General features: G+C 32.9%; 1 protein-coding gene across 48 annotated transcripts in view; it reads right to left on the bottom strand.

The window, feature by feature from the left end:
* FAM135A (family with sequence similarity 135 member A) overlaps positions 1 to 12,733 on the bottom strand; it is a 123,270-nt gene that overhangs the window by 65,185 nt on the left and 45,352 nt on the right. For 41 of the 48 annotated variants that reach the window (XM_004482922.5, XM_004482928.5, XM_058306975.2 and 38 more), the window contains 4 exons: positions 5,899 to 6,038; positions 5,721 to 5,791; positions 3,637 to 3,810; positions 424 to 550 (listed from right to left, as the gene is read on the bottom strand). In XM_004482922.5, coding sequence (XP_004482979.1) covers positions 424 to 550; positions 3,637 to 3,810; positions 5,721 to 5,791; positions 5,899 to 6,038 — 512 coding nt within the window. Of the gene's footprint in view, positions 1 to 423; positions 551 to 3,636; positions 3,811 to 5,720; positions 5,817 to 5,898; positions 6,039 to 12,733 lie in introns of all 48 variants that reach the window. The other 7 variants (XM_071218540.1, XM_071218537.1, XM_071218539.1 and 4 more) reach the window with 1 other exon arrangement.

Genomic DNA, 12,733 nt, shown 5'->3' with positions numbered 1-12,733 from the left:
ACAGATAGACACTCCATCTGTTTCTATACTACAAGCCCCCTTCCTTTTCAGAGAAGTGAGCAATGGATGTAACTGCAGTACTGCATGTTGGGTCTCATTTCTGGCAATTGATCTTTAAAGGTTCCTTTGGAATGATTTTACCATTTCTGTTAAGGAAGCAAGGGGAGAATGTAACACATTTTAAACAGGCACTGGCTGCAGTCAAAGATCCCTATCCATTAAATCTGGTAATATCTTGAAATATCAGATTAGTTTTCATAATAAACAATTGGAAATGTATAAGTAAAGCTCATGTTTAATTAGATCTATAAATTGTTAGATTCAAATAATTAGTAAAGGAAATAAATCACAGATAAAACAATAAAACATTTTTTTTAAAATACAAAAGCAAAAGAGAATTTATAAACATATTCAGTTTCTTACGTCTGGTGATAACTGTTTTGTATAGTTAATACCAAAGACCACACTTTCAAGAGTAGGAATCACGGAATCTTTGTTTTGTGCTGGTGCATTTCTATTTAACCAAGTGGTTTTCACAGGGCGAGGAAAGCTGGAGGAATAAGTATCACATTATTATTATCGTAATAATCTATTGAACTTTAAGTAAATATTTACAAAAGAAAATCTTACAGAAATAGAATAAAGAACAAGGGTGTAAGAGACACAATGAACATAAAAAGATTAAGACTAGATGATTGAGTGTTTCTGCATGGTTGGGCTTCATGGAGTCTCAAAGGATCAAAGATAAAACAAGGTGGGATCCAGAAAGGTCAAATGACAAATGGGGATAAAGCTTTAATTTGGAAGTAGTGATCTGTCAGAACTGGTTTCCAAGTTTAAAAAGTTAACACTGCATAAAATTTACAAAATTAAAGAACTCCCACTTAAATTCGTAGAAACAGAAAAATTACTAAATCTACTTGATGCCTTTATTTCTCAAAAAAAAAAAAAAAAAAGATTTCCTTCACCCGATTCTCTTTACTAAAAGGCTATGAGCTCTAGGGATAATCTTTATAAATGGTTCAAGGCATCATCTCAATCACATACTTAGGAATTACTTCTGTTAGTATTAACATTACATTTAGTATTCTATAAACTCCACAGAATAAGAATATTTCTAATACAATGTTTAAAAATTGCACACAATTATATTTGAGATAAAGTACTGACTAATATTAAGTAGGTTGAAACATCTGTACTGTTTAGTAGTTTGGCAAAAAGGAAAAGACAGGAAAATCAATTTTGTCGAAAGTAGAGAGCAGCTTTCAATCGTAAAATCAATTTGTTTTGCAAAAATAAAATATCAGTATATCCCAGCTAAGAAGGGAGTTGCAAGTCAACAGTAAAATTCCATTTGCTAAGATGTATTTTTCAGTCAGAACTTTTAAGTTGCACTTAAGAAATAGGTCATGTAAAACATAGGAAAAAACCTAAAAAAAAAAAAAAAGAAGAAGAAGAAAAGAAATCCTAACCCTACTTACTTAATTGATGACATGTCTATAGTTGGGTTGGTCATAAAAATTGTTTTAAATAAAAAAAGCATTTAGAAAGATAAAATTATAAATTAAGTTTTTTTCATTGGGTTTAGGTAATATGTATTTTAATAAAACTTCAAGAAAAACTTGTTGAAGAATAAATTATGAGGGATATTATCCTTAAAATGACCCCTTTACCAGCACCACCAGCAAAAAGCTTTCCCTTACTCTTTTCTAGCCTCCCTTTTCCAGCCTCTCATTTATAGGCAAAGAAAGGCAGGAGAAGATGCCGCTTCTTTCAGGGCAAGGGTTTTAACAGCAAGAGAGGTGATATAAGGGCCACTGGTAGCTATATAAAGAATAGCAACCTCAGTTGTTGCAGGCATCTTATTTTCTCTTCCAGTCACTAAACAGAGCCAACAATTAATCCTCTTGGCTTCTGATTAAGAGTCAAGTATGTCGTCTCCTTTCCATAAAGTCTCTAGGAGATGAGCTGCCCCTTTCTCCTACTAGTCTGTGGCAAATAGCTGCATTGCAGAGGAAGCACACATTAAACTCACTGTTTATTCAGGGACTTAAAAGTTAACATTCATCATCTGAGCTAATCTTTATGAATTCTTTGTACATTTTTCAGGAAAGAAACTAAGCCAGTGTTATAGATATAAACATGTAATTAATATAAAAGCAATACTGTCTATTACATACTTGAAAGTTAACATTTTAAAAAACCACTTTCCTGTCAAAGAAGTGTCATTCAATTACAATGTTATGACACAGTAATTGAATCCAGACCAACTTCTAAACAATTTTTGGAAGATGCTTATAATAAAATTATATATAATGAAATAAGCATTTTCTTGTTTACAAATGCTATATTAACTGAGAACAACCTATCAAAGGCCTACAATGGTAAAACAAAGATGGCAAAACAACCAGTTATATAGATATAATACAGCATCTTAACCAGGGGTTCCATGAGCTTGAAACTGAAATTAGAAAAACTATCTTGTGGGGATGTGTTGGTATATTATTATTAAATAACACATGGTATAGCATGGACTTAGTAAGGGGTCTGTGGTTTTCACCACTGGCAAAGGGGTCTATGGAACAAAAAAGGATAAAAACCCCTGCTACAGAAAAAGGCAAAGCAAGCTGGCAGTAGAAACAGGCTTCTTCTTGCCCCTGAGCCCTAAAGGAACAGGGCCAAGACAATTTCTATGTAAGGGATCATGGACCAACACAACAGAAAAGGCTCTCAATTACAGTTGTTTAACAATGTGAAGATATGCCAGAGGAGGCTGTTTCTTCTGCTCAATATGTTAAATTATGTTGGTCTTCTATAAGTTCTGAGGGCAATTGTACAAAATCATCCACTTAGCTTTCTGATAAATCAGCTTAACATCATATTCCTTAAGCATCATCCTTAATATCAGTCGGTCAGGTTTGTGTCAGAAATTGTCAAGCAGACAATTCAGAAATCAAATCAAGTAAGAGTCATTTCATATGTTACTGATTTTAAAAGTGTCTATTCTTCGCCTATACAATAATGATATTTTATTGTAAAACCTGAAGAGCACGAACTGCATTATTACATTAATAAAATATGGTAGTCTTCCCATGGATGTGGAAAGAAAAAAAAAAATCAATCCAATGCATTTATTATGATACAGAATATTATGCATTTATAACCTAAAATAGTTTTTTTAAAAAAAGGCTTGGTAAAAATCTATACAATTGGTTAATGAGTTAGAAATCAAGAATTACTGTCTAGTACAGATTTAAGAAGATAAAATTAGCCTATCCAGAGAAAAGACAAAGAAAAAAAACTAAGAAAGATGAATATAATTTACTTCAGTGAGTAAATACAGGATAGTATTACACAAAAACAGATACAGACTAAACAAGCTGTGTGGTTATTTCCAGATTACATTATTTTTATTTGTCAACAGACTTGGAATTGACAAAGATTGCTCCTTATTTCTGTAATGAAAGTTGTCAATTAATATTCCTATATTCTTAAAATGCATGATTGTATCATTTTTGAATCACATTAGTAATTAATTACAAACTTAAAATTTTTATCTCTATCAAAATGTATGTTTTCATTTAAAAAAAGAAAAGACATTATATTAATAAGAACTAGGGTAGTGGCTAAATTTACCTTATTAGTGGCTGGTGTAATGCAACCAATGATGCATGAATTGTAACAGATACAACAGAAAGGTGGAAATAATCAAACATAACATTAACATGATGATGAAGGCCTCTATGGAGGCTAAAGTGCAGCTTCAGTGTTCTGTTACTTATTAGTTGCAAGGTGTTCAAGTCATCTGCCCTATAAAAAAAACAGTGCATTTGCATGTAAGCAAAGAATAATTAGTAAAAGTCGATATTTTATAGAGTAGTTTAAACTATCAAATACATTTAGTTACTTAATTACTTTTTTAGAGCTTAGAATGAAAGTAATTTTTAAAGCATCCAATTTACATTTAGACAACAATATGAAACCTAACAATCAGAAAATAGGCAGAGCCTACCTGTTCTATATCAGTCCATATGGACTTTTTTCACAAATGCCCCTTTAAAATGAGTCTTTTTGATACTTCAGTAATTATTATCAGGCAAAATTTTACTCCACAGGAAATACTGCTCATTACAGGGATACAGTATAACGTAGGTGAAATCCTATGATAATAAATCCCCAAAGGTATTTCAAATCATTTTTATTGTAAAAAATTTTTTGTTATTATCCCTCTCTCAATTGGAAGCAGAGTTGGCATCATCATCCCCAAATTCTCAAGACTGAGGAATGAACAAACATAAGGGGGGAATGCAACTATGGACTAAAGTCAACTTACTATTTTCTAGTAATGGAATAACTTGTACCACTGATGTAAAGATAGTGGTCACCAGAGGTTCTGAGGGGAGTCGGAGGGAAGAATAGGTATAACATGGGGAATTTCTGGAACACTGGAATTGTTCTGCAGGACTTTGCAGTGATGGCTACAGGCCATTATATATTATCAAAACCTATAACATAGTGTGGTGCAAAGTGTAAACCATAGTGTAAACTATAGACAATGGTTAGTAGCAATGATTCAATATGTGTTCATCAACTGTAACAAATGTACCACACTAATGAAAGATGCTGTTATTTGGGAAAAGTATGGGAGGGGAGGGGGTGATATGAGAAGCCCCTATATTTTTTAGGTAACATTTAAGTAATCTAAAGCTTAAAAAAAATTGTTATTAAATGGTGCTCAAAAATAAGCATGCCATTGGTAGATACTTGATTGGAGATAACAGTCTATTAGATTTATACATATAAAAAATTTCAAACAATGCCATGAAAGTTATATCCATATATACTTTAAAAAATACATAAATTGTTAACTGCCAACAAAGAACTACCCAATCATTTCAGTCTGCCCACTTTAGAATTTTGACTTAAAGAAAAAAAAGTCCCATAAAAATCCTTTGTTACCAAACAGATTACAGAAGAACAGTAGCTGCCACATGAAAAATTCTTATTCCTCAATGATACTGTAAAGGACATTTAAGAAAGATCTTTCAGCAACACAACTGCCTAGTCATTTATCCTACATACAGTATGAATTTATAAACAATTTTCAAAAAGTATTTCTAAAACTACCTTTGACATTTAAAACAATCCTTCAAAAATAAAATTGCTCAAAAGATCTGATTTTTTAAAAAAATGAATAAAATTTGTCCCCAAAAATACACAGCTCTTGTCCAAATGTGTGGGTAAATCAGGATAGTCAGTCCTAAAACCCTCAAAGGCTCTAGAAACCAATGAATTAGAAATAACTGCTAAGTCTAAGAGTCATCAGTCTTGACAACTCTTAGATTATCAACAAAATCCCACCTAAAAGAGGTATCATTCATGCCAGTAAGAAAGATTAGCCAGTAATACAGTGGAAGAGTCAAGTTATATTTAAATGCCTTGTGGCAGTGGTATCATATCAACAGTGCAATTTCTAGAGTAGAGAGAAAAGGGTTCCATATTTCCCCAACTTGTCTGAGTTTGCTGTCTGAAGTTCATGAAATCAGCATGGACAAAGAAGAGCAGGTCTAGTGATGCTCATGAGATACTCTGAGAAGACAGAGGTAGTTCAAAACAAGAAAGGGATGGGTTAAATTCTAAGAAGAAAAGGGGAAGATAACACTAACATAACAGTCATGAATAACTAAAGATTTTAAAAATTGTTTGGTTAGCCTACTTACGAATAATCTCCATCTGTGAAGTGTAGATCCAAGGATAACAAAAAATTCATTTCCTCAAGGGTTTCTTCAATCTGAAGAGAAATGACAATATGAATACTTTTTGAAAATTTATAGATAGAAATATGCCTTCAGGTTTTACAAAATGTATTTATCTAAATATATATGAAGAGATGTTTACCTTTTTTTCATCCAACAACATTTTAACTTTGAAGATCATAACATCATTTAAAACAACCTCCTCATTTTTGTACAGAATTTGAAATGTTTTACTGCAAATCAGAGAATCATGAACTGAAGCTGGAAAGGCTAAAGTCATACCTAAAAGGAGATAAAATATGAAATTGACAAGCAAAAGGCAAAACATAATACATGTAAGTCAATATTATTTTAAAATCTCATGAGTTTGAAATCAGAACATCCCTAAAACTTTAATTTCTATGATAAAAATTAATAAATACATTATAAAAATTATAATCTGAGAAGGTAAATGAGAAAATCTCAAGATGGATATTTTAGCATGAACAATTGACATGTATGTATACCAAAGAAGAAAGCAATTTAGTTTTCCATAGTCCATTTGCTATCATGATCTTACTGCCCTATTCTTCAGAAATAACATGATGTGAGAAACAGCTGAAGAAACTGGGGATGTTCAGTCTAGAGAAGGGGAAATATGGATGTGCCAGGAGAGCTTCCTCTTCCTCTTCCTTTCCTTCCTTTGCATAATGATTTAATCCAAAGGCTATTATGTGGGATGAAGCAAGGTGGGCAACTGTGAAGTACAGGGAGACAGACAGAGTAAGAGGTCAAGGGTCCAACTAGAGTAAGCAGAGTGTTCAACATGGCATAGTGGCCTGACACTGGAGCCTGTGCAGTGTGAGGAGGGCAAGTTTGTCATGAGGTGTCAACCTGAGCAGAGTAAGGAGCACAATTTACATGGAGCAGTGGTTTAGAGCAGGTTATTAATAGAAGACCAAGCAAGATGAGGAAGGCAACTGCGTGGAAGGGTACCTATACTTAGGTGGGATAAGGCCCAAGTTGAGTGAAGAGGGTGTCCCTGAAGAACTGTGTAAACTGGTGTAGGGTGTAGTGGAAGGCTTTCATGCCGGAAAGTAAGGAAGTGCTCAAAGAATGAGCAGTTACACTGAAAGGACATAGAAGCCATCTTGAAGAGGCTCCCTATGTCATTATCTGGGATGAACCTAGATCATAATAATTTATAACAGTAATGGATTAACATCTACTGACTAAAATGGAAAACGAGTCCCTACTGATATAAATAAAAAAGTGAAGAAATAGTTTGATAAGGAACAGGATACTTCCTAGTGGAGAAGCCTCATAGACACCACCTTAATCAAGTGATCCAAGTTAACATCATCATAATGTACCAACTGAAATCATGTGCCAATTATTTTTTTTTTTTTTGTAATTCAGATTTTATTGCTTGTTAATTTTGTCATTCCAAACCATTTTAAGTAAACAAACATTGAGAAAATATACTGGGAGTGTTAACCAGATGATGGCAACATTGATGAGCCTGCTTGAGTGTTTGACATAAGTAATGGGAGGCACCACTGCCACTATCGCTCCCAGAAATTCATATATATCATAGAAAAAGAGTAAAAATAGTTCATTGGCATGTAACTATTAGCATTCTTGGTAATCTGTCAACCACAATAAGCCAGGACAATCTTAGAATTTTCAGAGCAAAACAATATATTTTATTCCATTAATAGAGCTAGCTCTTTCAGTTTCTTTTAAAAAACAAGCAAACAATTCAACACAACTAAACTTACATACAAACCTGAAAACAAAAGTTGACATATTCCAGTGGTCCTGAATTTTAATGTTTCTATCATATTAATTCAAGAATAAAACTGTGATTCAGCTTTTGAAAATGAGATTAAGTTCCATCATTGCAATTACCATTACTTTATAAATTCAAAAGTTTTAACTCAAGTCAATGCTAACCCTGAAAAAACCATGCATATAACTCAAGAAACTGCTCTCATGCTAAGGTAACATCTTTGAAAGTTCATTAGTCTTTAAAAACTCAGACCCAAGCTGCAGAAGTAAAACTTCAGGAACATTTCTACCCTTCTAGATATCACAGCAGTAGTTCTAAGTGTTCTTACAGCAGAGAAACATATACAGAATCACTATAAATCACACATGAACATCAATAACTTCTTTCCTGATAAGTAAAAACTACACCAATATCTTCTTCATGATTTCTTTAAAAAACAAGCATGTAATACAGCTCAACATTTGAAAGACTTCTATTCTATTATTGCAAAGGTGTTCAGGTTGAGAAATACATCTGTATAGTTGAAGAGACATTCTGAAAAGCAACAAGACTTGAAATGCGTTTTTATGTTAAGCCATTCAGAAGACTCAGTTATCAAACAACTAAAAATACACAATAGCAGATAAATAGGAACTTATTAAAATCATTGTCTCCAACATTAAAAAAATTAAATTATATTAAGGCATCTTTTACTCCACCATGGTAAATGTAGGAAAGAGAAATGTTTTAAAAATAAGAGCAAGCACTTCTATTCAAAGTGCTTTGTAATGTTTTGGCAGATTTTTTTTTTTTTTTTGTATTATCTTATTTCACATACCATTGAAAGCTCACATGATCAAACTTTTTTACCTCAATCTAGAGGAAAGTATAAACAGTTATCCATATACTAAAGGGAAGCAGTTCATCCTTGAAAAATAAAAAGGAACTACAAAGAGTATTAAGTATTAAGTTCAAATACTAGTATATAAATTTCTCTGAAGCAATTTACGCTTAAGTAATTAAGAAAAAGAAGAGATGAAAAGTTTATTCAAGATGAAAAGCTCATTAACATGGATCATACTGCTGAATAACTGCTTAAGTATTTTGCTCCACTGGGATGAGAATTTATAAAGGACTTCATACTCCTTCAAAAATATATCACATCTACTAGAATAAGATCTTTTAAATTAACACTGATAATTTATTATTCCCATATTTGTCCATCCACAAACTAAACAGTAACTTTTTCACTTTTTATTAAAGCAAGTTTGTGAAAATAATTTAATACAACCAGATCTTTTCATGAACTTTTAGCTTACATTTTACACATAAGAAACATACAAAAAATTGTGTTTTATAAAAAAGCCACTTCAATCCCAGAAAAGAGTAATGAAAGATTCTGAACCCAGTTGACGTTTTAAAGGATGCTCTTTCCTTGTCTCATATTCCAAGTGCTATTTATCATCTTTAGAACCAGTTTTGCTTAAATGCTTAGTTCCATCCTCGAGGAAGCTCCCCTTTGTGATCTGTTTTATCTGCCAACTTTCGTTTTTGGGCTTTTGAAAGCTGTTCTTTTTTATCTTTTCTCTTACTTGATGGGGCTGTATTAGGAGTTTCAACTGAGATGATATTGCTGCGGGGACACCCATATGGTAGGCAGATGCTCTATCAGTTGAGCCAGATACACTTTCCAAGATTAACAATTATATTTTCTTAACCACAATTACAATTTGTATACTTTGTCTATTCTTTTAAAAACTGAAAACTAATACACCATACAGTAATTGTTTTATGAAAGCTATGTGGGACTATACTGGTTCAATGTGTGGTGACTCCTTGATCCTAAGAATGTTTCTAAAATCCTAAAGTCAGCCTTTTTTATTTATTCTATAAAATATTTCTGTTTTTCTCTTTTATACTTCTACATTGCTATTCCCAAAGGGTTCTGAAAACCAGAAGATGCAAACATATGTGTCTTGAATCTAAAACCACCTGTGCTTTTTAATATATACTTGATGATAACTTCCTCTATGAGGTTAGGAACCACATCTATCTTTTTCATAGTTTTAATTGAGGTCTGAACACTATGTCTAACACATAATAGGAAATCAACAGGTATTTACTGATTAATGCCCTATTTCCTTGTTTAAATGGCCCTATTTCCATTTGCCTATCAGTTATCTGCTAACCCAAACATTCAGATCTACACTTACAAAAACTTGTGATAATTGGGGGCCTGCAAACACTTACAGTAAGTCATGATAATTTACATTTTATCCTTATTACAATCTTTCTACATTTTATTTCCTTGGTTAAATAGCTTGCATTGGTACCTTTTATTTATTTTGTGAAAAAATGAGCATTTATTCAACCATACTTTATTAAGCCTCTAAAGCACCAGCAATTAAAAAGACATGAAAATATATAAGAACACTGCCCTTGTTTTCAGAGTTCCCAATCTAGTCTGATAGAAACATTCAAGCAAATAATTGCAGGACAATGTGATAATCTTTTAACTGCCTATATTTCTGAAGGCCAGAGCAAACAATAATGTAATAGTCTCTATCTCCAAAGCTGGGTGAAAAGACAATAGCAGATACAGAAGGAAGCTGTTGAATTTAGAGAAAGCAAAATGATGGCTTATAATGCCAAATGAAGTTTCACAACTACTTCAAAATTTATTGAAAGATTTAACTTTATGGTGAGTGTTCCATTCTAGCCTTCCTCTTGATGTTAGTTTTTTTTAAACTATCACCTATATAAAAACAATGAGTGGTGGTAGGTAGGTAGAATGAAACATACGTATGTGCAAGATTATACATGATAGAGGGGAGACCTTAAGAAAAACCCCAAATACAAATCACTAGAAATTTCTCTTCTGCTCAATCAAGATCGTTTTCTTATTGTTATTAGTCCAAATGCTTATCTAGTTGTGAAACTTCTATCAAAGTAGAAAACGTTTTTTAGTAGTAAGACTTTCCCCACAAATTACATTGTGAATTTATGGAATTCCCTTTTTTCTCCTCATAAATGGCAGTCTTGCTAATACCATTAGCTACCAACTATTGAGCACTTACTTTGTGCTGCGCACTGTATTTTACATGTATCATTACTAATCCTTCTGGCAAATCTATACAGCAGGGATTAATATACCATTTTATAAACACCAAAGTCCTTACAACCTAAATATTTCATCCAGGAAACAAATATATAAGCTGTTTGCTCCAAAGCCTGTGCTTAATCTTCTAGGTCATGTTGCCTCTTGCTGACATAGTGCAAACGTGAACAGTTCACTTTTACACATACCACAGAACTCCTGTACTAGTAGGAAACAGCTCACTGGGGAAAGAATAGACCCAGTGAAAGCATAAAAAGGTTAAATAAGATGAGTTCTTATTTAACCATTAGCAATCAGCTATCCTGTCTATAAGTAAAGCTAATTATTGAAAGCTAAGATAGGACAGATAGTAAAAGTGGCTGCCAGTAGACTTCCTTCACAGTGGATTGTCTTTCCTTAAATCGAACTGATTATGAGACTCTATAGAGTCCACCTTGTTTCAGCTTTTTAACATCTAGGACAGTGGTTAGGACAGAAAGAGAAGGCAGGAGGAAGGGAAATGAATACTTATTAAGGCACTGCACTAGGGTCTGGACACAATTTTCTAATTTATTTATTTATTTTGATGTACTGAGGGCAGGCACTGAATTCAGGACCTTGTATGTGAGAAGCCGGCATTCAATCGCTGAGCCACATTGGCTTCTGAGTTGGTTTTATCATTTGTTTTGCTTGTTACTAGTTTTTGCTTTTTTTCAGGAGCAACTGGAACCAAAACCAGGACCTCTCATGTAGGAGTTGGGAGCTCAACTGCTTGAGCCACATCTGCTCCCTCTAATCAAATCTGTACAAACACACTGCAAGAAAGGGATTATTCCCATTTCACCGATTAGGAAAGAAAGGCTTAGAGAAGTGGAGTTACTTGTTTAAGATCATATAGATAATGAGTGGCAGAGAAAAATTTCAAACTAGTTATGCCCAAATTCAAACATTTTCTACAGATTAAACTAGTTTTATAAGCATAGACACCTTTCTTACATTACTAGAAGGACTATAACAAAACTTTATGTATATAGCCCTTTATTGTTTGTTAGTACTTCCACTTATCTTATTTAATGCATGATGATCTTGAGAAGCAGGTAATACTTCTCACAGATGAGAAATGGAAGCTCAGAGAGGTTTGAGTTTTTCAAGGTCACATGAAAAAAAGGCCAGTCTCCTGATTTCAAGTCATTACTCTGCGAACTAAATCACAGCTACATCTTTGAGAGTACATAAGATACATGATACATATCTAGTGCCATAAAACGGTGACCCAGATCAATATCAAAATTGTAACAAGAACTGCCTTAATTGCCTTTCTAGAAAATTAAGATCCTCCTTCTTTTGGTTGGATAGTCATTTCAATTTTATAAACCCTTTCACTCTTGCATTACAATAACACAAAATTTATTTGGCTTCAACCTTTGGAATCAACCCACAGAAAAAGAAGACAAGATTTTAACCGAAGTTGAATGTTAGTACCCTTATATAATATAAAAGATGATTTATCGAATACAGGTAGGGAAGTGAAAGGGAGAGAAAAAACTTGAAGGAAAAAAAGAGAGAATATTTATATCCTATTTTACAAACTGAGGATCTTTCTGTGGTTGCTGAAATGGGAAAAGGAACTTTAAATATATAGCTTGAAGCTAGGTATTATCAGGGAAAGAGATGAGAATAACAGTATCTCTTTAAAATGGTAGGGGGAGAGGGAGGGAGAATAAGTTAAAATAGTCTTTTATCATAACACAGTCTATTGATAAATGTCTATATAAAGGTAACCATCAGGACTAGAGAAATAGTTGAAAGTGGTTTCATCTAAACAATGAGCTGTATGGTTTTCACTACTGGTCTTCCTGGACTAACTAATCTTTTAAACATTTGTCTGTATTATTTGGATAAAAAATCATTTTTAACCAGAAAAAGGGGATAGATGGATATTAAAAAACAAATATAATAAAATGTTTCCTTTTTAATAATATGATCACTATTAGAAATGGAGACTTGTTAGCTGAGCTTTTTATCCAAACTGAACATTGTCCTCTAAAATTTCAAACCAAGATCAACTTCCTAGAAACAGCAATCATTTTTCTGTTGTAGAAATCTCTGACTGCTTTCTTATTAATCAAT

The sequence above is a fragment of the Dasypus novemcinctus genome, chromosome 11 (assembly GCF_030445035.2).
Source record: "Dasypus novemcinctus isolate mDasNov1 chromosome 11, mDasNov1.1.hap2, whole genome shotgun sequence".
Classification (NCBI taxonomy): domain Eukaryota; kingdom Metazoa; phylum Chordata; class Mammalia; order Cingulata; family Dasypodidae; genus Dasypus; species Dasypus novemcinctus.
The sequence above is the reverse complement of the archived record's forward strand: the minus strand, read 5'-3'. Positions and strand labels throughout refer to the sequence as shown.